Genomic DNA, 26,209 nt, shown 5'->3' on the forward strand with positions numbered 1-26,209 from the left:
AGACATTATCTCGATCACGGGCCTCCAACGTTCCTTGTCAGTGGGCCACATTGGCTAAACTTTCAAGTATTTTACAAAAACTTACAACTGTAAAAAAAAAAAAAAAAAAAGGCGAGTGGCCTAGTGTTGTCAACACAACAGAAATACAAGAAAGCACGATTTTTGGAGGATACACCTGTGATTCTAGTTCACCGCCCACTGGAGCAGGTCATCGATACAAATAACTGCAGAGCTAGCTGCATCCAGTGGTTGAAATGAGAACTAAATTATCATGCAACAGCAATGTGCACTCCCAGGCAATGCTGTGCACTTCGTTGAAGATTTTAAAACAATTGTAATTTTATCAAATACATCTTTCTATATGACATAGTTGAAAATGTTAAAATTACTTGTTTTTTTTAGGTGCAATGTAAAAATACCATAGTTCTAACACTGAACAATTGTTAATTTGTGAATTTTTTGTTAATTAAGTTGTCTTTTTCAGGTACTTTCTTAATTTATTTATTCATAAATTAGTTTTGGCAGACTGAAGAACCTAACAGTTATAAATTTACTGACTTGAAACTGAAAAAAAGGCTTCAAATAATATTTTTTTTGTCAGGGATCAGTAAAAATTGCTACGTGGGCTGTAGGATACAGATCCCTGATCTAGATGGTGGGAGCTGTGGGGTCAATATGGATGAGAACTGAATAAGACAGAACAAAGCGAGTTGGCTATGTGGTTAGGCTTTCGCAGTTGTGAGCTTGCATTTGGAAGATAGTGGGTTCGAATTCCACTAAATTTGTGATAAACTGACTCACACTTTGTTTAGTACGGAAGGAGCAGGAGTACTGTATCTTTGCCCTGCAGCTCGAACTTGCAATTAGGTTGATAGAAAACATCCCACAAGAGAATCAAGACGTCATCTACCGAGCTACTTTAGGTCCGCACTCTGAACAAGCCAGCTTGAAGGTGTCGTTAATGCAGACATAAGAAGTGGATGAGAATCTTATATCCATATAAACCTTCTTCTTCTTCTTCTTCTTGCATTACGGCCTCTGTAGGACCACGGACAGCTCCTTCACGGATTGCATTTTCTTCTTCTCCTCCCAGAACCTCTTCATCCTTTCTCTTCTTCTCTCCCGCTCTTCTTCCGAGATATTCAGTATCCTCTTCTCTTGTCTACTCCACTGGTGACTCTCAATCCTTTTCCTGTATCCATCCCTATCATTGATCTCTGGCATATTAGTCGGTATGTACTTGCTTTTCCAATTTTCCTTTTCTTCCACCTTGATCCCCAATTCCGACCAATCTTTCCGGAGTTCAACTACCCACTTGGTTCCTGTCTTTCCTCGTGTCCTCGCTGTTGTTTCCCATACTCTTTTCGTCATTCTATCCATATTCATCCTCATTACATGTCCCGCAAACCGAGCTCTTTTCAGTCTGATTTCTTCTGAAATTGTCCTCATGTTCCAGTATAGTTCTTCCCTGGGTCTCCTCATCCATCTCTCACCTCCTCTCTTAGGGCCTAGTATTTTCCTCAATATTTTTCTCTCTTCTTTCTCTAGTTGTTCCGCACCATTTCTTCCTAGTGCTATTGTCTCAGCAGCATATAATACAGCATTTCTCACCGTTGCCTTGTAATGTCTGATCTTTGCGTCTGGTCATACAGAAGGCTGATCGCATCTTCTTTATCCTCTCTGTTATTCCCTCATTACTCCTATTCCTTCCTGTTATAAATTCTCCTAGGTACTTGAATTTGTCCACCTTTTGCACGGTGCCTTCCGGTGTTGTCCAATCCTCAGTGGTATTCATTGTCTTTGTCTTGTTGTAGGCGATCCTCAGTCCTACCCTTCCGGCTATATTGCTTAAGTTGTTGAGTTGTGTCTTTGCATCTTCTTCTGTCTCACTTACTATAGCTATGTCGTCCGCAAAGGCTAGACAATCTACTTGGGCCCTATTGTCCTTTTTGTCCCCAACATGCGTCTTTGGTATTCCCATTGTCTCATTCATTGTTCTCCACTGTCTGATGACTTCATCCAGAGCTATGTTGAACAACATTGGTGATAATCCATCTCCTTGTTTGACACCAGTGTTGATATCAAATTCTTCAGAGAGTACTCCTCTGAATCTCACCCTTGCCTTTGTGTCTGATAGAATTTCCATTATGAGTTCATGTGTAGTGCCATCTAATCCTCTGTTCTTCAGGATTCTTCCAAGAGTTTGTCTGTCGATGGAGTCATATGCCTTAGTGAAATCTACAAAGGTTACCACCGTTTTTTTGTTCTTTAAGGCCCTATGTTCTATCAGTTGTTTCAGTATAAATATCTGTTCTATGCATCCTCTTCCCTTCCTAAATCCTGCTTGGTAGTCTCCAATTGTACTTTCTAACTGTTCTTCCAGTCTATTGAGCAGGACTTTCGACAACACCTTATAGCCAATCTCTAGTAGCGAAATTCCTCTATAGTTGTTTGCATCCCTCTTGTCCCCCTTCTTATGTATTGGTATTATGATCGCATTCTTCCATCCTTCTGGTAACTTCTTTGTTCTCCAAATCTGGCCGATGATGTTGGTCATGTTGTCTACTGCCTTGTCACCTCCCCACTTAATCATCTCAGCAGATATTCCATCTTCTCCGGTTGCTTTGTTATTCTTTAGATCGCTTATGGCCTGTGCGACCTCATCTCTAGTTGGAGGACATGACTCTCTCTCTTCTGTGTTTGTCCCCAGCTCCAGTTCTTCTTCAGGTGGTTCACAGTTTAACAGGTCATGAAAGTATTCTGCAAGTATCCTACAGTTCTCCTTCGCACTAACTGCCAGATCCCCATTCTTATCTCTTATAAAGAGTTCTCTGCCTTTATATCCACTCAGGCTCTTTTTGAATTTCCCAAAAAAGTCTCTACTATTGTTTTTCCTGAAGTTGTTTTCAATTTCATCCAATTCCTGCTTCATCCTCTGTCTTTTGGTCCATCTTATGGTTCTGGCTGTTTCCTTCCTTACTCGTAGGAAAACTTCCCATTTTTCCAGGTTCTTCTTAATGCTCCAGTCTCTCCAGGCTTTCCTGCGATTCTCAACCGCTTCCTCACAGTCCTATTCCACCACCAGTGTTTCTTTTTCTTTTCTTCCTTTCCCCATATTTCAGCCTGTTTCCTCATATTCAGCTTCATGTCATCCCATCCATTGCCAGTTTCTATTCCTTCCTCGTATTTGGATCGATTGTGCCGTAATTTGTCTCTGTCTATATTTATTTTTCCAGTTGGTCTACTTGTCTGTGGCAGTCTACCCCTGTGCGGAATCCAAAGGCACTTGATTTCTGTAAGATAGTGATCTGATTCTATTCTTGTGTTCTTTCTGACCTTTGTGTTCATAATCTCTTTAGTGTTTGTCCGATTGATTGCCACATGGTCAATCTGGAATTCCCCAATGTGGGTGCATGGGCTTGCCCATGTCTTTTTCTTATTCGGTTTGGCCCTGAAGTGAGTTGTCATAAGTCTCATTCTGTGTTCTCGACATAGTTCAATTAACCTTTCTCCGTTTTTGTTCGTCCTCTTGTGTGCTGGGTACTCGCCTACTATCCCCTTATGTTGCTTCTCCCTCCCTACCTGTGCATTATAATCACCTACAAGTATCTTTACTTGTCTGTGTGGTATGCTTTTCAGTGTATCATCCAGTTCTTCCCAGAAACTGTCTACAGCTTTCTTGTCTTTTCTGTTCTTGTCATTGGTAGGCGCATGTCCATTTACTATGGTATATTTTTTGTACCCTGCTCGAATTGATAACGTGGAAATCCTTTCAGACCTACTCTTCATTTCAATTACGCCATCCTCATACCTCTTGTCTATTATGAATCCTGTACCAAAGCATGTAGGTGTGTGTCTTCCTTTTCCCACTCTGATTCCTGGTTTCCCTTTCAGCACTATGAAGCCTTCTGACTCCACTGTGTATTCATCACTATATCTTGTTTCTTGCATGGCTAGTATCCCAATGTTTCTTTCTCTCATCTCATCTATTACCTGTTTAAGTTTACCAGTCTTTGTCATTGTCTGTACATTTATGGTCCCCATCCTGAAAATCTTTTTCGTTTTGATCCTTTTGGAGGTTCTTGGGAGCTCCGACTCTTCCCATTCGCACATTCTGGCAGGTCCCCCAGAATCCGAATGCCTGCTTGCGTCAACTTTGGTTGACGGGGGATTGTCCCCCTGGGGTAATCTCAATTCTACAGTGCGATCCATTCCATGAGCTAAAAGGAATGTTTGTTGGGACAGCTCGGGACTGTCCAATTATACGACTGAGGTTGTTAGCCCCAGAAGATGAAATAAGAGCTTGATGTTCAGCTCAGGCTGGCATTTCCTCCAAACCTCACACTTCGGTTTTCCCGCCGGTACTCGGGTGGCTGACTGCAGTGGTTTCCCACTGGGCGATGGGTGCGCCACGTCCCTACGCCAATCCATATAAACCTACTGTATGCTGGGTATTTATACTGCTCCAGTTGTGCAATCACTCCCTCCAGCAGCCGTATTTTACTCCACCTCTTTGCCCCTTCAGTGTAGTACAAATGAAATCCAGGGCTAAGGTTAGTGCTGCCCCCAGTAGCAAGCTTGTCCCTCTGTCGCCAAAAACCTTAATTGCGTTAACGAGACGTTAAACGAGCACTAAAAATAAAAATAAGACAAATGTGAAAGAAGATGGGGAGGTCTCTGTCCTAAGAAGGGACTGAATAGGCTATGATGATGATGATGATGATGATGATGATATAATATGTTCATTTGATTCTCAGAGTATCAACTAAAAACATTAAAATCCATTATATGAGCAAGTTTCTCAATCAATCAATCAATGGTATGAGACAGGTAGAATATTAGTGTACTATGGCAGTGATTTGTAAGCTATGCCAAGCAGTATAATCAAAGGCCATTATTAACTATTTTAGAATAAATTAAAAATAAAGAAACTTCTTATATTCAGGAGAGTATTTAATCCATAATATTTTACGCACTGAATCTTTAACTCTGTGTTTAAAAACAGCATGAAATAAGTTTTGTAATTCAGGAAATGGACAGAGAGGGAATTCTAGTACTCATTGTAAAGTAAATTACTTTTAGCTATTTAAACCAATTCATTCTTTAAGTATATAGGTGAGGGAAGGGTAATACAAACGTAATAGATATATGGACCTGAAGATTGAAGGTCTGGGGCACAATGGAAAGTTAAACATAATGAGAAGTCAACTTAAGTACCTAACAGAAAGGAACAAAGAAAGTCAGATACAGAAAGATAGGAACTTAGCCAGGCTTAATATAAGAATAAACCTGTCTTTGTGTTTTCCCATCCAAGATCATATCTTTCTATACATGACATCGTTTGTAGTTTGTTTGTTTCCCTCCGTTACTCGAAGCTGGGAAGGAGAAATGAACAGATGTAGAAGAACTGAGTTTGATGAGAGACAGCCTGTCTGTCTGAAGATGTGGAGATGGTTCTTGTCCTTGTCTCTTCTTTCTGTTGCTCCCTCTTCACACACTGACTTGTCACTCTATTTATCTTATTAGGTGTTCCTATACATGGTCTCCCATATAAACTCAGACCGAACGTACGGTGTTTGTACTTTGCACTACGGCAGCTGCCTCAGCCCAACTTACGTTTTGCGCGGCCGCCCTGCTTTAAGCGTGTATACAGTCTTATTTTTTTTTTAAACCTAAGAATTTCATTTTTTGTCCGTATTGAACTGAGAAGGATGATAGGAAAAACTTAAAACGGTCCACCTTTTCAATACAAAAAGTTATATTTTATTTATAACATGTATTTGTACTTGGAACTAGTTTCGACGCTGTGTTTGCGTCATCATCAGCCAAAATGGGAAACAGGCAAGCATGTAGGCATTTATGTTACACAAGGCGTTACATTAAACAATACACATCTTACAAGGAGATAAAAACAGGGACGAATATAGGAAACAAATGAATCGTTGAGAAAACAAAAGTTATACAAATTAAAAATAACCTTAACCACACATCTTGCAGTGCGAAAGTGTTCTTCTTGAATGATTCCTGAATGTAAAACACACGCGCACACATTTCTGAGGAGCCAGCAGGCAGGACAAAGTAAAGTGAAACCTTAAGAGTTCTTCTGAGAAGAGTTCATCATTTTTCTATGTTCCGACTAACTAATGAAGTCTCCCTTGAGTTCCTGATAAACATATACAACAGGAAATTCTCCTTCACTCTCCACACTAGCTATAAAGAACAACGGTAAAATTTTAAATATTGCGCAGAGACGTGAAAGCATGATTTTGAACATGATATAACTCCTTCAGATAACCCAGTTTTTACACAAGGTGTTACATTAATTAATACACATCTTACGAGGAGATAAAAACAGGGACGAATGTGGAAACACATGCATCGTTGAGAAAGCAAAGTTATACATATTAAAAATAAGCTTAACCACACAACTTGCAGTGCGAAAATATTTGCCTTGAATGATTCCTGAATACAAAACGCACGCGCACACACTTCTAAAGAGCCAGCAGGCAGGAAAAAGTAAGGTGAAACCTTGAGAGTTCTTCTGAGAAGAGTTCATCATTCTTTCTATGATCTGACTAACTAATGAAGTCTCCCTTGAGTTCCTGATAAACATACACAACAGGAAAATTAAACAATACACATCTTACAAGGAGATAAAAAACAGGGAAAGTTATACATATTAAAAATAACCTTAACCACATATCTTGTAGTGCGAAAATATTCGTCTTGAATGATTCCTGAATACAAAACACACGCACATACATTTCTGAAGAGCCAGGAGGCAGGAAAAAGTAAAGTGAAACCTTAAGAGTTCTTCTGAGAAGAGTTCATCATTTTTTCTAAATGGCTCCTCTGAGGAACTCTTCTCAGAAGAACTCTTAAGGTTTCACTTTACTTTTTCCTGCCTCCTGGCTCTTCAGAAATGTATGTGCGTGTGTTTTGTATTCAGGAATCATTCAAGACGAATATTTTCGCACTACAAGATATGTGGTTAAGGTTATTTTTAATATGTATAACTTTCCCTGTTTTTTATCTCCTTGTAAGATGTGTATTGTTTAATTTTCCTGTTGTGTATGTTTATCAGGAACTCAAGGGAGACTTCATTAGTTAGTCAGATCATAGAAAGAATGATGAACTCTTCTCAGAAGAACTCTCAAGGTTTCACCTTACTTTTTCCTGCCTGCTGGCTCTTTAGAAGTGTGTGCGCGTGCGTTTTGTATTCAGGAATCATTCAAGGCAAATATTTTCGCACTGCAAGTTGTGTGGTTAAGCTTATTTTTAATATGTATAACTTTGCTTTCTCAACGATGCATGTGTTTCCACATTCGTCCCTGTTTTTATCTCCTCGTAAGATGTGTATTAATTAATGTAACACCTTGTGTAAAAACTGGGTTATCTGAAGGAGTTATATCATGTTCAAAATCATGCTTTCACGTCTCTGCGCAATATTTAAAATTTTACCGTTGTTCTTTATAGCTAGTGTGGAGAGTGAAGGAGAATTTCCTGTTGTATATGTTTATCAGGAACTCAAGGGAGACTTCATTAGTTAGTCGGAACATAGAAAAATGATGAACTCTTCTCAGAAGAACTCTTAAGGTTTCACTTTACTTTGTTCTGCCTGCTGGCTCCTCAGAAATGTGTGCGCGTGTGTTTTACATTCAGGAATCATTCAAGAAGAACACTTTCGCACTGCAAGATGTGTGGTTAAGGTTATTTTTAATTTGTATAACTTTTGTTTTCTCAACGATTCATTTGTTTCCTATATTCGTCCCTGTTTTTATCTCCTTGTAAGATGTGTATTGTTTAATGTAACGCCTTGTGTAACATAAATGCCTACATGCTTGCCTGTTTCCCATTTTGGCTGATGATGACGCAAACACAGCGTCGAAACTAGTTCCAAGTACAAATACATGTTATAAATAAAATATAACTTTTTGTATTGAAAAGGTGGACCGTTTTAAGTTTTTCCTATCATCCATATACAGTCTTATGTGAAATCTTACCTTATAAAATATGCTGGAAGTGTCGTCCTTCCTGGGTTATACAGGCATTGTATCTGGTAACTACATTCTGGCTGATGTGAGAGTTCTGACACTATAATGTTTCTGATTTCATTTGTAATGTTTTCTTTCAGTTCCTCCAATGTGTGAGGATTTGTTCGATACACTTTTTCTTTTTCAGTTTACCCCACAAGTAAAAATCACACACTGTTAGATCTGGAGAATGAGGGGGGGAAATAGACCAGCACTGATCACTCTGACTGCAAACACTTCTGCTGTATGAGCAGTGGATGAATCTTGTTGAAACCACCCACGCGATTTTTCTTCTTCTGTTAAATGATGGAAGAATGACATTAACATGTCATCTTGGTACCCCTCTGTATTTAATGTCTCAAAAAAATAAAATAAAAATAGGCCCACTAAAATAAGCACACCAAACACCAACCTTACTATCATTATGAGGGACTTCATAAACACCACTGGGATTTTCTTCACACCAATAGCGAGAGTTATGACTGTTCACACGACCATTAAGATGAAAATAGGCATCATCATCAGAAAAGAACACAAGCTGTGGGTCGAATAAACGATCATTCAGTAATGCAAGATATCACTCGATATCTCATTCTTGTGGCTGTATCAGCAGATTTTAAACTACGGGCCTGTGTAAACCTGAATGGTTTGATGTCTAACAGCTTTGTAGCTTTGTGTGTAGAAGAAATCGAAACCCCTACTTGTGCTAATTTTGTGAGTGATTAATTCAGTGACTTCAAGATTTGCACTAATGTCGTCTAGCTTTCCCTCTGTTAAAAACTGTTTGTGTGCGCGCATGTTTTTTGTTGAGCACTGAGCTAGTAGTTTCAAATTTATTTACAACTAGCTGATGTACCCGTGCTTCGCCACGGAATTCTACATTGTATACAGAATTCTAGGCTAGGTAGTGTACATGTTGTGAGCAAGATTATATTAAATTGCATAGCTCTTAACGTTACGCTAGAAACGCGACGGGGAAGTCACCAAACGTCTTTTCTCATATGAAGACTGTGTTAGGGAATTTTCATTGTAATGATAGGCCTGCTTGCCTACCATCAGTCACCACCAAGTTGGGGAGTTTTCATTATAATGGCACACACTCACTCTCCACCAGCCATTTTACATCCTCAGAAAGACTGTCTTAGTGGTTTTTCCAACTGAAATGAACATAGGTCATTGCACTGACGTCAGTAGGAATGGCGCGATTAAAAGCAATACTTTCATATGAAATACTCCATCAAATGAAAGACCACACACTTTCTCACTTTTAACAAACAGTACTATGCTGGGAAACCAGAGGTGGAAAGACCAAGTCGCAGACAGTTCTGATCCGTGAACACTCTTCGTCTTTTTTCTGTAGTGTGGCGGGGAGAGGGGGAGGGGGTAAGGCGAATAGTGGAGAGTCCCAGGGCAAAAACTATGCCTTTTTACTAATCTGTTTCCGAGGAGTACCCGATGAGTCGGAAAATCTCAATTCACTACAATGGCAACGGAAAAACCTATCTGATTTGGAGGCAATTTTTTCCTCCAAGCTAGAGGAGAAGCCCCCTCTTCACTGCTAATTTGGAATTAAATGAATGTAGAATTTAATAAAAGTGAAGAGGAAGAAGCTTTTCTTAAGAAACAGCTCTTTTCGGGTTTGACTCTTGAGTTATTTAGTGAACTGTGGTAGTATAATTTGAAATAGGCTTAAATAGTAATTCTAGACCAGGTCATACTACTACTACTACTACTACTACTACTACTACTACTACTACTACTACTACTACTACTACTACTACTACTACTAAGTGAGCCTCTGCCGTAAGTGTGCATACAGCTCATTCAAAACAGCGCATCAGAGTAGGGCTCGAATAACTGGAATACTATGGTGAACCAGTGTGTTACATACCAGTAGTATCAGAAAATGTATGAACCAGAGGAAAATGAAAATGAAAACCTACAACCTGTTTTCCAGTCAATGACCGGGTCAGGGATGTAATGAATGAAGCATATATATAGGCTGTTAGTACGATGGGGTCGCCACTCCCAGTGATACATTAATGACTGATAGATGCTATGAAATGAGAATGGAGAGTGTTGCTGGAATGAAAGATGACAGGGAAAACCGGAGTACCTGGAGAAAAACATGTCCCACCTCTGCTTTGTCCAGCACAAATCTCACATGGAGTGACCGGGATTTGAACCACGGTTACCAGCGATGAGAGGCCGACGCGCTGCTGTCTGAGCCACGGAGGCTACATGAACCAGAGGAATGGCATGCTAAAGAAGAAAGTTTTCCATCTCCCCAGCTATTTCTCGCCTATGTTCAGTCGGGCTGTTATACTTTGTACGCAGTAGTAATCCCATCTATCGGAGTTGAGCGGTACCATAAGAAACGAAGAACATCACAACAAACAATGGTCAATGTAAAGTTATTGTTGATCAGTGTTATGCGCTTTCGATATTGTAGGCCTTCTGAAATACCACTCTTATCATAGTCGGTACAGTAAAACTGAATGAAACATAAATGATCAGAAATTGTATTGTCTACATCTTTTGTTATGTAGTACTTTTCGATAGCACCAATAACATATGTACCGGTATTTAAAAATTAAATTTTAGGCATCTTTCCCCTAAACTACCATTTCATCTCGGGCGAATAAAATTATTTACAGCCTAGACTGTAGTTTCTTATTCCCCGACTCCAAATTCTGTTAAACCATTTTCTCGTGGCTAGGCTTTGATATGGACTTAGCAACAAAACTACAAATTCATTAATATTTGTGTTATCAGAGCCGGTATGGTAAAAATGTATAAGACATAATTGATTGGAAATTTAATTCTATATAACTTTAGTTATATAGTATTTATCGATAGGACCGCTAATAATCTAAATATTCGAGAATTAAATTTAAGGCCATCCCCTAAATTACCATTTCACTCTGTGTGAATAAAATTATTTATAGCCTAGATTGTAGAGGCTCATCCCCCGACTTTACATACCAATTTTCATTAAATTCTCTTCAGCCGTTTTCTCGTGATGCGTGTACAGACAGACAGACAGACAGACAGACAGACAGACAGACAGACACAGACAGACAGACAGACAGAAATTACGGAAAAGTAAAAAGTACATTTTCTTGTTACTATGGACATGACCGATACAGAAATACAATTCTTTTCAAATTCTGAGCAATGTACAGACAAAACTCTTATTTTATATATATAGATTATGTGAATCTGTGCTCGTGAAGCTGGTACTTCACCAGGAAATTGCTGAACAAACCCATTGTGTACCTGTGAAGCCGACTCATACTTAATATAAATTTTACGTACAAAAATACAGTGTTGCAATGATAACTGTCTCACCATGTTAATAGCTGAGATACAGACTGGCGACTAGTGCTTGCGAGGTTGAACATATGCACGCTGCTTACAAGGTCAAGATCTATACAAGCGCCTCCAATACTGTAGCTTACGTATGGGAGAATAAACCGCAACTTGGACGGTCTTAGTTTATTATTTTTTAATTTTTTATTTATTTATTTGGGAAACCAAAACAGCGAGAAGCCGAATTACAGAGTTCCTCAATGAAAAACATATTTACAATAGAGTAGCCTGTATTTCTTATACATGACTTTACAATGCCAGGTCAGTTTGTGCAGAGGTAACGGCAGGCAAGTTGATCTTACTCTACTTCTCTTCAGGCCCCTAAGAATTAATTTCTGCCTCCCAGCTTCAATATTCATCAGAGGGCCATTTTACAGGCAGATTTTCAGACTTGATGCGAGAAGTATGTCCAGATACACATGGGAAAGAAAGATATAAAAGCAGGGTTGCCATCCATCTGACATTTGCCCAAAATATCCTGCATTTTATCATTTGTCCATTGGGAATTGAAATTTCTTTCCAAATGTCAGTAAATTTACACCCGTTTCTTTTTCAGGTGTAATTCTGTTACCATATGTTTTATCTTTCAGCTAGTTTATAAATTTATTTAATCGAAGTTAGTTTCAGCAGACTGAAGAGCCTAATAGTTATAATTAACTGAGTCAAAAACGAAAAGAGATAGCTTCAGATGTTACAAAAAAAAGTCCTGTATTAGTAAGTATGGTAATTTTTATGTTTATTGAGTGTTTGAAGTTAAAAGTTTAAAGGAATAAAAATAACAAAAACGACTAAACGGGTCATTACATGTGTGATGTTTTGTTCAACTGATAACTAATGTAGTACGATGAGCTTTCCTGCTTGGGGATTAACTTTCTTTTCTGACCCCTTGGTTCACAATTCACAGTTCAATTTTCTCTCTATTTCGATAAGACCAACTAAGAACCACGATATTCAACTTTTTCGCTGGGAGTGGGCTTGCATGCTTGCCTAGTACGTGTGCATTCTCTGGTTGTGTTGCTCCTTCCTCTCCTTGTGTTCCAGGTAAATCCCACTCGGAATGTTCTGTCTGTCCAATTCCTTCTGCCATTATTATATTTCCATGTATGTCACTGTTTTTATGTTACTGGTACCAATTAACTGTTCAAAACTTCTGGCAATATCTTCAAAATAAGTTAATAATATGTCTAAAACTGTAGATAGCGAAAGTGAAACTTGGAAAAGGAAATGTTAATATTCTAACAAACTGCGGCAAAAGTACCAGCGTTTTTAAAGTTGGTTGTAATGAATGTGAGGCAAAATGTGACATCAATCAATATCAATAGCAAAGAGAACAAAGAAGAGCATATCAGGTCCAGTGCTGGAACACACAAAATTGATTCCTTTTTGCCCTTAAATATTCTTCTATACACAAATTTCACACAACAGAGGCAACGTCACCAATCCCGCAATTCTATGAATGGCACATCAAAATGAATTAATTAAAATATTAAAAATGAATCCTAAATTATTTGTCTTGTTTTTCTTTAAAAAAGTCTGCATATAAGGAAATAATGTCCTACATTTAAAAGGTTTGACATTGCAAACATAAGGTAAAAGGCTTAAAAATTTCATGAAAGGACAAGGAACAGGGGACAAAAACACAGGGAGATAAGTGTTTGATATAGAAAGGGGACACAAAATGTATCAATACAGATCTGCAAAAGGAAGCCAGAAAGGAGAATAATTTTCATGTAAAGCAAAGTAAAATAAAGGCTAAAGTGTGTACCTGCATGCTTGACTGGCTTGGGCCTTGGCTTGCTCGAAGTGGACGACGCGTTGTCGCTGTCCACTCCGGAAGGGGAGAGGGGGAATGCCGTGTCCTTGTCCCTGATCTCAGGAGACAGCTGGGCGGACAAGTTTTTTGAAGCAGGAGGGGGAGAGACTGCCGAACTCGGATGGTGCTTTGCTGCAGTGCTGGTGGTTGTGTTGGTAGCAGAGGCTGCAGCAGCGGTGCCATTGTTAGGTGCTGCCTCGGCCGGAGGCGACTGTGACGGTGCGCCCGACGAAGCGGTAGTCCCGTCCACATTCTCTGTTGTGCGTTTCCTAGCGCGACCACGCGGAGAATCCACTATGCTCCTGAACAATACCATTAACATTCGCAAGTGCCTGCATCACCATTGAAAAGTAAAGTGCTCAACGACAGTGATCTACAGCTTAAAGCAAGTGAGGACACAAGACAAGATAAATAAAGAATAATGTGCACTAAACATAAAAGAGATACACAAAACAACAGCATAAGTACAAGAGAATGATAAACAACTTCACACATACCTTGCATTATTTTCTATGTACATTACTTGACCAAAAGTTTCCAAAGACTTCCTTCCTCAGAATGCAGTCAGGAGTGGTTTAATTATAAAACATTTTCCTAGTACTTCACTGAGTAACTTCACTAAAATTATAAGGAGGTCAGTAGATATAAATATGGTCCATGCTCTCTTTATTTTATCTTCTCAAGATCAGTCTTTCCAGTTTGCTCATTTTCCTTGAAAGTAAACTGGCCTAAACCTACCATAGCTTCAATTTAACGATGTATTCTCATACAAGTAACTCTATTCAACTCGAAGACTGATCATTTTAACATGAATGGTATGGGTGAAGAGAGGATACCAAGAAAGATGTTAGAAATGGAGTTGAAGGGAAGGAGACCTGGAGGAAGTTTGAGGAACAGATGGCTGAAAGGTGTAAAGAAGAGCATTGAGGCAAGAGGAGGGAACTGGACAGTGACATAAGAGAAGTGGTAGTGGAGAGGCTTATGTTGTAAGCAGACACAGCCTGTGGTTGGAAACTGCTCCAGATGATGATGATGTTTTTGGGCTGGGGGTCTATTTGTAATGAGGATCATCAATTTAGCGCTGACAATTTTTGCATGGACAGAAAACCAACACCGTGGTAACTACGCGACCAGTGTTCGTCATCTTCTTCCTCATGTTATTACACTGCCTTCTATAAACAGTAGGTACAAATGGCGCCTGTTTTAAACGAGTTTCCACTGTCTTTGACTGGTGTTTCGTTCTGGATCACAATAAAGCCCCTTACAAACGGTAATGTCACCGAAGGTAGAATTTTTCTCATCATATGTCATAAATATGTGTGCTAAATCAGTGACCACTTTGTTGAACGTAGATCTTGATAGAAGGGTCTATCTTGTGACATGACATGGGAATGTTGTGTGTTGGATCAGGTGCCATACTGTTGGTCATAGAGCAAAATGTTATATATTTATTTCTTTTGATTTATCAGAAATCTTTCTCTCTCCTGTGGGTGGATATCGTAAGAGGCTACTAAGAGGGGAACAACCAAAGAATCTGAACTCGCTCTCTCGTCTTTTAAGCCTAAAAACATACCCATGATTTTATGCTTCTCCTTGTAGCAGAGAAATTTACATACATCTTTTTTGCATCTCTCAGCTCCAGATTAATTTAATACTAGACCATCAACATTCATCTTGAGATCAGAGGGTATCTTTTCAATCTCAAATGAATTATTATTACCACTGATCGAAAGGAACAAACATTTACCTATTTATGCCTTTTAGGAGTGTGGTGATTTGGATAATTCAGATGCTACAACCAAGACTTCTGTAAAGAGTTCTTAAAAATAACTGTTTTCAATATAGTGGCAGGCCCTCATTCCCTACTGTTAGTCACAATGTATTAAGGGACTTCTCATTATAATGGCAGGCCCCCCTCGCCTACTGCCAGTCGTAATCGAGTTGGGATATTTTCATTATAATGACAGGCATCCTTGCCTATCATCAGTCAGAATCAAGCTGAGCAGTTCTCATGATCATATCAGATTATATTTCCTACTACCTGTCACAATTGAGCTGGAGAGTTTTATTATGATGGCAGGCCCCCTTGCCTACTGTCACTCGCATTCAACTTCGGGATTTTTCATTACAATGGCAGGTTCTGTTTCCTACTACCAGTCACAGTCAAGCTGGGGAGTTTTGATCATATTGGGAGGACTGCTTTCCTACTGCAGGTCACATTCAAATGGGGAAGTTTTCATTATTATCAAGGCCCCCTTGCCTACTGCCAGCCATGATCGATTTTGTGCATTCTTTCCTACTGCCAGTCACATTCAAGTTGGGGAGTTTTCACTATAATAGCAGGCCCCTGTTTTCTACTGCCAGTCACCATGGAGTTGGGGATTTTTTATTATAATCCCTTGCCTACTGCCAGTCACAATCGAGTTGGAATGACTATTTTGGCAGGCCCCATTGCCTACTGCCAATCACAATTGATTTGGGGAGTTACAATTATAATGATCCCCCTTTCTCCCTTGCATACTGCCAATCACAGTTGCATTGGGGAGTTTTCATTTTAATGGGAGACCCCATTTCCTGCTGCCAGTCACACATGATACTGATTTGGGGAGTTTTTATTAAAATAGCAGGCTCCCTTCCCTACTGCCAGAAAATCAATATTGTTTGAGGAATCTCTGAATAACTCTCTTCGTCTTCCTATAATCCCCCAGTGATTCTTTTAATCATTTTCCCACAAATATGAGATCTATATGCTGAAAAAATAAGCCACATTCCTTTTATCAGTTACTCGAGATCAAGTGTACCTCATTTCTGTCCCTCAAACAAATCTGGTACAGGGTGTTTTGTAAGTCACTGTATATACTTTGGGGGGTGTAATGTAGGGGTAGAAATAACACTACAATGTTATATGTAACTCTTTCTCATTTCAAAGTCGTAATGCATAAAGTCCTATCTCGCTAGCCATTAATCTTTTGAACTCCATTATCCTTACCTGATGCTTCCCATGCAACTCCTACATAATTTCTGCAATATGGGCAGCAGTAGGAAGAAAACAGTCTAACACAAAATCTAATTATATTACATGAAAAATATTTTCAACCACAAATTAAAGGGCATTAATGTTTAATCACAACTCAAAAGGAGTGGTTAAATGGGCACTCAAGTAAAATAGAATCATAGACATGATATTGTATATCATCATATTTCCACCTGCACCACAGTTGCTGAGGAGCATTACCACTTCCTATTTCATTATCACTCTTACTATGTTCACCTATTTTGTCGAATTTAGTAGCTGGTACATCAAAATAATTTTCACTGCCCTCATAACAAATTTAACTGTCGTAAAATATCAAGATATGTGAGAGAAGATGAAAACATATTTATGAATGAAACGTCGCAACAAATTCTCATCAACATTCAAGAACAAGACTTACTAAGCCATTAGAATTCCCATAAATTATCATAAAGTGGGAAAAGTGTTCTTGTGAGTTCTGTAAGGTGGCTCTAAACAATGTAGACACAGATAGTGAACACAGGAGTGCTGAAAGTTCAAATTCTGTTCATGTCGAATGGGACTCAATATTGGAGTGGGTGGCTAATACTTCAATGTCGAGTCCCACTTGACTAAGAAGCACAAGGGGTTAAAAACAAAGGCCATTTAAGCCTTTGGGCATGTCATGTTTGCTTAAATCAGGGATTCAAAAATGCAGAATTAAGAGAAATCACAATCTTTGCATGGCCTGTGAAAGAGAATTCTTGCATGGCCAGAATACATGTGAAATATTTAAAATCTTATAAATTTCCGTGTTTAGTTTTACCTCTTCATTATGTTTAATTCTTTAGAGTTTGTTCTGTTAATCTGGTGACTTCAATACAGTAGATGTTTTTTATTCAATTGTAAACCACACTACACACAGCTGGTTCAGACAAGAAAGGGTTTTTGTTTACTGCTGACTGCTGAGCTTCTCAAACTATTATGACATTGTACCTCTCACTCATAGCTAGAAGTTCAGTGTAACCCCCCCGCCCCCTCCCTACAAAAAAAAGTTCCTGGCTAATTATTAAGGGATTTCAATTGATTATAAACCATTCTTTTAAATAAGACGAGACTGTGAATTAAATACATTTTTGTGTCTGTACTGAATATAATGCAATGATAATAAAGTAATCCAGGATACCATGTTTGTATGAAAGTTTCACAGAATGCTAGATTTTAGCCTCAATATCAAATTAATAAATAAGGATGAAAACTTTTCAATCTTATTTCTGGAATTCAGACATTGCGAACCATCAAAATTTCAATGCCTGCATGGCGTGACAGTTTTCTGATGTGCCATAGTCCAGGTGAAACTTTCAAGTGAAGCGTGGCTCCACATATACATTTAACGTACTTCTTATTTATTTCCACATTTCAATTTTTCTTCATATGTTCCCTAAAGGATGCTCGTGTACCCCACTAAAGTCTCTAGAGGTACGCGAACCACAGTTTGAGAACCACCAATTTACTGGATACAGGTCTGACGGGGTCTGTGATATTCCAAGAGCAGTGCGATGATGAACATGTCTTTGTCTGCACTTCCATGGACATCACTTGGAACATGCTTTGGGATAAAATAAATGTACTGAACTGTACGTAGTCTGTGTTGAAATCGTGATGCCTTAGTTTAGTTGAACTTTGGGAGGAATTAATTTTGTACTGTTTGTGTTGCACTGGGTGGAATGCACATACTGTAAGTTTACACTATGTATAATACCTCAGTTGAATTAGTGATCCTTGATTAAGCTCTGGGGAGGATTGTATTTTGTTTCTGTTGCATAACTCTGAAATACAGACATTTCAGAGAAAGTTGTATAGAACATTTTAGTTCTATTTTTACCTCTACATTACACCTTCAAAGTTTCTACAGTGACTTATGAATTAACCTGTATTTATTGCAGAGCAAGGACCCGAACCCAGGTTACCTGCATGGGAATCCCTTATATCTTGTATTAAAAAGCACTAGCTTTCCCTTTTCCCTACCTTCATACAATCTTCTATGCTTGTATATTTCTCTTTGAAGTGTTCTTCTTTCCTTTTCTTGTGTTTTCTGTTTACCTGTAAATCACATGATAAAAATAATCTCTTCAGGTTTTATCACTGAATAATACTTGAATTTATATTGTCTCCTCTAGAGTTTCACAGCTCCAACATACCTTCATCATTTCTTCTTGTCGTACACAGACTGAGTTAACGAGGAAGTAGAATGACTAAGAAGAGTCTTGCACAGCAAGTAATATCCTAGGATCAGCACGTAGAGAACAAAGATAAGAGTGAACACCCTAAAGATAAGGAAAAAGGAGCGGTTCTCTTGGAAGCGTAGAAAAGTAAACATCACGTAGCAGAAACTGGGACACTGGTGAGACTTCCCACACAGAGAAAATCAATAAGGTGGAAAGAGACTACAATTAGTTAATGCTAGAGTAGTGGTGACCTACTTTTCAAAGTAGTTAAATACTTAAGACTCTCAACCTTGACAAGTTCAAACTTACGGTGACTTGCTCCACTTCACGTTCTAGCCTTTCGCTGACAGGCTTACTGTATATAAGGTCATGGTCGTTACCTTCCCAACCCCAGCCAGGAAAGGAAAGAAGAAAGTACCACTTGACTAAATTGCTTTTTGCCAGTTGCTAGGCACATCAGTACCAGTTTAGATTGAACCTTTGATGATGCAGTATAATTCTAAACGCTGTGGATAAGACCAACAGTTTACCCATCATTTTGGTTTTAATCGGATAAAGCAGTCGGCCCTGTAGTTTAAGAGTAGCGTGCCTGAAACTTACCCAGACGCTCTAGCTAGTTCAGGGCTGGTTGAAGCTCCACTCAATCTATGAGGAGCTATCAGGCAGCGAGACAGTGGCCTTTCTCTAGCAAGCCAACAATAACAGCCAAGAGGACTCCTTGCATTGATCATGTGTCACCTCATAACCTGCAAGTCCTCGAACTGAACAGCAGAAACTCGGTATGCCAAGGCCTATTAGGGCTGCTGTGCCATGGGTTTTGCTTTGATCTGATATAAAGCATTCACAAAAACACAGAAAAGCATTTTTCCTGGAAAACTCAGAGTGAGGAAGAAGTATATATGGACATTCCTGCAGAAACTTCAAGCAGTTCATTCACTTTTAAGGGCCCCAAATGCACAATGCAGACATGCCAACTTTCAAAAGTAAAAAAACCAGGAGAGTTTTTTTTGGCGGCATATACCGGCATGTTAAGTCACATCGCTGATGACGTAACGTTGAAGAATATTATCACATTATACCAGTCAATTACATAATTTCTCTTATTAATTTATTTATAAATATGGATATACTGCAACTATCCGAGTTTTAGAACACATGACTCTTCATTGTAACTGCCTTAGGCCTCTTCATTTATTTCTGAACTAGATTTACGCTCAAAGTACTGGCCTTGTTGAACGGGTTGAATGGTTTAATTTTTTTCCAGAATTCTTTTTCGGAAAGCTCTGATCTGAATCGAGTTTTTGTCCATGTAAATAAGCTAGAAAACAGTCTCACAGTCAGCACTGCTATGTGGAAATGAGAAAATAAAAGGCATAACATTAGAGATTCTGTCATATTTAAGAACACCACCAGTTGATTGCATCTGTCTTGCCAGTGCCTTCTCAACATCAATTCTCTCCAGCAACTTAAAGAACAAGGAAAAACCTGGGATTTTCAGAAATTACAGGAAATCTGCGATCAGGGGAGGTGGAGGAAAGACCAAAAGTAGGGAGTCTCCCGCTTAAATTGGGGAAGTTGGCACAATGTTACAACTTGCTCTACTTAATCCTTCTGATAAGCTCATAATTTTATGAATAGCCTAAAAAATAATCCAAAAGAAATAAGCCAATTCTAAACCCTGGTGAAAGAATTACTAAAATTGGTTGAGTGGTTCCCATGATTGCCCTCCTCATACAAACAAAATCACAAGCTTTATAATAATAGTATAATAATAGTATAGATTCAATTATAGTAATACATGCAAAAGAAGTAACTTAAAATGAAGTCAGTACCTGTCCACGTCTGAGGGGGGCAGGGGGCGAGCAGCAGTCTTGTTGTGTTGCGAGCTCGAGCGCTCCGTCTCGGACCCCGTCGTGGTGCCGCCCCCTTCCCCCCGCCGCTTGCGCCGCTCGATGGAGATCTTCACGTCCGTCTTGAGGCGGATGTACTTCTCCTTGAGGGACCGGTACTTGTCCTCCAGCAGACGCTTCTCGCAACGCAGCTTCTCAAACACCCTGTAGTGCCACAATCAGCACTGGGTTGTTACAAGGGATCACATTTAGCTTCACTATACACAGACAGGACACAGCTCTGTAAGAGGTGGGGCAATGCATGCACCAAAAACACTTCTGTATTATGAATGAGTTGCCTTGACCAAACTAGTAGGTCTTTCGTAGGTGATAAATTTCATATTATTCTATATTGAAGAGCAATATAATGTAAAATGAAAGCTAAAGGTTTCCACCCAATACTATTTATTGTAACCTTAAAAAAGTTACACTTCATGAAACTAGTCTTGGTCTTGCTAGAGACCATCATCAGTCAAAATCAATAAAGACATGAATACCATTCATGAAGCAAGCGTGTGTTGTTGATATTCATTGCAAGACGAGTAGAGATTTGGATCTTAAACACTCATCACGATCACACATCTATGCAAGTTCTCGGTTGTCCAGACCTGCATTGTAGAGGGCAACGCATCCGCCTGTCACCTGGCAGCCCCAGGTTCGATTCCCGGTCGGGTCAGGGTTTTTAATTGTAAACAATTAATATCCCGGCCTGGGGACTGGGTGTTTCTCTCGTCCTTAACATTCCTTGCCTCACATTCAACATTCTACACTTTTGCAATTCCACTTACATGCAGGTTCCTATCATATGGTGCAAGTAGTGGCAAAAGAGATCTACAGAGGTCGACACCACAAACAAATATCATTATGAAAAAAAGTTCTCAGTTTTCTTCCAATCTGAAGAATGCACTTCACAGAAGACCAGATGAAACTCTTAAAATACTAGCACTTTAAGAATCTTCTTGAATTCAGTATAAACAGAACAGTATGAACAGAATAACCTTCAAGTTGGAAGAAAACTGAGAACTTAAACAAGATGTGTGATTGTGATGAGTATTTAACATCCAAATCTTTACTTTTCTTGAACTGGATATCAACAACACACGCTTGCTTCATAAATTTTATCAATAATTCATGTCTTGCCTTAACTTCATTGATTTTGACTGATGATGGTCTCTAGCAAGACCGAAACTAGTTTCATCAAATATATATAACTTTTTTAAGGTTACAATAAATAGTATTGAATAGGTGGAAAACTTTAGCTTTTGTTTTACATTACTAGGTCTTTGGTAAAAGGATGTTAAATATTTAAATGATGTTGTCCCAAGATGAAAAATACCTTCTTTTTATAAAATATGAGTAGGTATGTCGTCTGGTTGGTTCAAGAAAAGAAAATAGTGTTCTCAGCTTGGATCATTAGTCTGATCAGTTAAGCAGCCACGGCATTTGCTTCCTTAAAGTGGTGTTTGCAGAGAAGAGTCAAAATCTCTGTCAAGACCAAGATTCACCTTTCTTGCATCCCAATCGTTCCTATTTTACTTTATTGTTCAAGAACAAGGACCATACTTCCAATCTGGTCAAACTTTACATCTTCCAAATATGATATCTCACTTTAACATAATGGCGTGTGGCTTCCAGAGAGGACTGGTGCAGGTCTTTCGAGTTGACGGTGAATAGGCGACCCTCTGGTCTGTGAGGATGTGGCCCTACCTAGAGTGAATTCTAATGGTGATGACTGCACAAACACCCAGTCCCCAAGCCAGAAGAATTAGTTAATGAAAGTTAAAATCCCAGGACTCGAACCTGGTAGTCCTTAGACCACAGGCCAGCATACCAACCATTCAGCCATAGAGTCGGACATCTCATTATGAGACCATATCAAAACTGAGGTCACTTGAAGTAGATGTGAATTTGGGAGATAGTGGGTTCAAACCCTACTGTCAGCAGCCCTGAAGATGGTTTTCTGTGATTTCCAATTTTCACACCAGACAAATGCTGGGGTTGTACCTTAATTAAGGCCACAGCTGCTTCTATCCCACTCCTATCCCATTGCCACCATAAGACCTATTTTTGTCGGTGTGATGTAAAAAGCAAACTGAAAAAAAAAAGTAATAGATGTGAACAGCAACCAATGACCCAAGAGATGGTCGAGGTATGACAAGTTCGCTGCTTTAGGTATAATAATATCAAAAATTATGTCTGAAATGGTCCACTCTTTTCATCATCATCATCATCATCATCATCGTACAGTTCCAGTTTCCCAGGTACTGTTAATGAGCCTCTACCACTTCTTCCTGTCCATCCTCTGGTAACTACATCAACCTTGATCATGATGAAGTTTATATCTTACGATTATGTTTTAGGCATATACACCAGATGGATGTTACCAGACTACCTTACACGATGCTATGGACAAAAAGACCTACTCAGTGGACAGTACAGTGAATGGCATCAAACAAGTTATCGATGTCTTAAGGAACTGCAAACTTCACCCTGACAATGTTAGAATTAAGGTCGTGGAAATGTTGCCATGGGAATGACTTGTGAATAAGATAGGACATTCACTGGCATCCAAAGCAGAGAAGTGAACTAATACCAAGTTTTTAATTAAATTTGTCAGGAAAAATACTAAATGAATGCTTTTACCCCCTTCAAAAATCTGACTACCTGTGAGAAGTGTGAGGCTGATATCCTGATATTCTTCCACTGATCCACAGACCTCCATTATTATTATTATTATTATTATTATTATTATTATTATTATTATTATTATTATTATTATTATTATTATTATTATTACTTCTGAAGATGCAAAGCAAGGTCTTTACAAAATGTACAGTTTTCAAGCAATTTGTTTTGTTTCACATGACTGAAGTCCATATCAATGGTTCCATCCTCTTCTGGAGCTTCTAGTCATTGATATATATTATTTACCATAAGAGATACGAAGTTCCAACCCAAACGATTCAATTCAAAACTCACAACTTCATACAGGAGCGTTATGCACACCTGTCCTCTGAAATTGATGTTTCAAAAGAAAATTACAATATACGGTAAATCTTGTAACTTATTTACCTAAGCCTTGAAAATCTTGCTAAAAGTATTTCATCCTGGTAAACATTTCCTGCCTCCAACAGAATACATTAATTCCAGCTTTTCAATATACACACTCACATCGTCTCATCCATAATTCCTGCAGAAGCAAATGCTAATTCCAAACCATGCAGCATTGCCCTTGATCTTACAGTAACACTACAGTTCTGACTACAATCAGCGGGAGAGGAAAACTAAAAACAGAAAAGCAAAGCTAGTGAGGAGAAAGCAACCTGAAATAGAAGAAGAAGAAGAAAACCAAATGCCAGTTCACTGTCATCAAGTACAGGGAGATAGAAGGTAAAGTAAGGATATACCGTATAGAGCTGAATACGTTAAAAAGTACTTCTAAAACTGTTGTCATCTTACTTGCGCAGCCTAAAATAGAACAAAATCTGATGTTTTGTGCAGAACTATTATCAATCCCCAATTGTACTGGCTTGTGCAGTGGGAATCACTATGTCCATCACAGCTGATTTCATGGTCATGAAAAAAAAAAAAAAAAAAAAAACATTTCGAGCTTTGAAATTTTTTTTTCTAGTTGTGGCTTGTGACCTATTGTTGCTTGCGATGGCATCAATGTGTTAATGCATTCAATTTTGGTCACTGAAAAGGGAGAATACTTTGTCAACTTACTTAACCACAGGAAACAGAGAGAAGTAGGGATGATAAAAATCACACTGCATGTTTTATACAAGGCAACATACAATTACAATAGGCTGAGAAAAAGCCCACCTAATCAAAACATATTTTAATTTGTGATTAAATATACATCACATTGTGGAACTAGTTTTGACCATATTCACGGTCATCCCCTGCCACTTATAATTAAAATGGACAAACATTTAACTTATTATATTCATGAAATGATGATAAAACTCGGTTCTTAAAATTTAATAGCTCACTTATTAAACCATTATGTTGATATTGTGAAGAACATGAGTTAAGAATCTCAAAAAGGAAAATTGCAATCTAATGATCTCACATCAAGTATTAAAATTTGTCGACGAAGGCTGGTTTCATCACATCAGGTGAGTTTAGGTAAAGTCTTAATAAAGTACAGGGTGTATTCATGATCATGTGGCAAACTTTCAGGGATGATGGAGAACGGCAAATGGATCAATTTGATATAAGGAACCATCTTCCAGAAACGATCGAGTCAAAAGTTAAGCAAAATTCTACTCATTTAAGTCCATTTACCTGCACAAGTTTCACAAGCTGCTCCCCACTGTATCAATGCAAGCATGGCACAAAGTTCTGTCGTACATATTCAAATATCCCTGATATTGTTTGAACAGCATTATAGGCAGCGAGAATTCTCGCCAAGAGATCCTCTTCAGTCTGCACAGGTGTCTCATACACAAGGCTTTTCACATGGCCCCACAAGAAGAAATCACGAGGGGGTGAGATCAGGTGAATGAGCGGGCCACAAAACAGGATCTCCTCTTCCTACCCACTCTGCAGGAAATGTCTGATCCAGGTGTTCACGAACCCTCAGTCCAAAGTGAGGTCAGTCTCCCTCATGTTGGAACCACATCCACTAATGAAGGGCAAGTGGGATGTGTTCCAGGAATGTGGGTGGTACATCTCTGAGCACCACTGTGAACACTGCTGCATTTAGGTTAGGTGGAGAAAGAAGAAACGGGCCTACTACGTAACTGATGGACTATGGTTCCTTATTCATGTGCTATATTATTGGCCAATACAGACCATTTTAGTATCAATTATTATGGTTAAGATTATCAATTATGTAAAGCCAATTGTAAAAAAAAGACTTACTGAAAAATTGTTTCCGAAAATATAAGAAAAAATATGGAAAATAAAATAATAAATACAGCAACAGATACAGTAAACAATCAAGTTATATAAAGAGAAAGAGGCAGAAGTCATGATCCTATCAAAGAGAAACATTAACATTAAAAAAGAGACATAGTTCAACCCTCCATCATAGAGAAGGCAGCTTTCTCAGAACAGATAGGTACTCAACAGTTATACAATTCTAACAGCAGCAACTCTTCTGTACCACAAAAGCACTGATTTCTGCTGAAGCTTTGTCGCTAAAACATCATCTTATTCCAAGGAAAGACAAAGTAGCAAATATATTTTCAAAACTGTCATCCTGTGAGAAGGAAGTCACAAGGCTAGCCCATAAATTAAAACTCCAGTTTCTTCCTCAAATATTTTTTTGCACGGACACATTAAAATCAAAACTGTGGTCAAATCACTCAACCATGTAAACTGATAAAAGGAAAAAAGAAAAGATAGAACTTTATTTGCAGCGCATGGAGTAGTGACCACGGTTGAGTTTTTGCCGCCAGCTGTAGGCTAATTTTACTGCAAATGCTATCCTACCATTTGACCTTCTTGGCCCGCATTTATCCTCAATTGTATAGCACTTGTGTTATTTCAGTTTCTGTCCGACTCGTTGGCTGAATGGTCAGCATACTGGCCTTCGGTTCAGAGGGTCCCGGGTTTGGTTCCCGGCCGGGTCAGGGATTTTAACCTTAATTGGTTAATTCCAATGGCTCGGGGGCTGGGTGTGTGTGGCGTATTCAACATTAGAAATCATCCTAGGTAGGGCCCTCATTTTCACAGACATGCAGGTCGCCTAATAGGCCGTCTACTAGAAAAAGACCTGCACCAGGCCTCTTTGGAGGCCATTCGCCATTATTTTTATTTCAGTTTCTGCCAAATTTCTTGTCACTGATAAGGAGTGAGACTTAACTGAAGATAAATTTTTTTTTTTTGCTAGGGGCTTTACGTCGCACCGACACAGATAGGTCTTATGGCGA

At 38.8% G+C, this 26,209-nt stretch overlaps 1 protein-coding gene across 1 annotated transcript in view; it reads right to left on the reverse strand.

Annotated features, from left to right (window-relative positions):
- Cep164 (centrosomal protein 164) overlaps positions 1-26,209 on the reverse strand; it is a 352,132-nt gene that overhangs the window by 62,494 nt on the left and 263,429 nt on the right. The window contains exons 14-15 of the mRNA XM_068229617.1: positions 20,271-20,492; positions 13,171-13,520 (exon numbers count right to left, since the gene is read on the reverse strand). Coding sequence (XP_068085718.1) covers positions 13,171-13,520; positions 20,271-20,492 — 572 coding nt within the window. The remainder of the gene's footprint in view (positions 1-13,170; positions 13,521-20,270; positions 20,493-26,209) is intronic.

This window comes from Anabrus simplex, chromosome 11 (genome assembly GCF_040414725.1).
Source record: "Anabrus simplex isolate iqAnaSimp1 chromosome 11, ASM4041472v1, whole genome shotgun sequence".
NCBI lineage: Eukaryota > Metazoa > Arthropoda > Insecta > Orthoptera > Tettigoniidae > Anabrus > Anabrus simplex.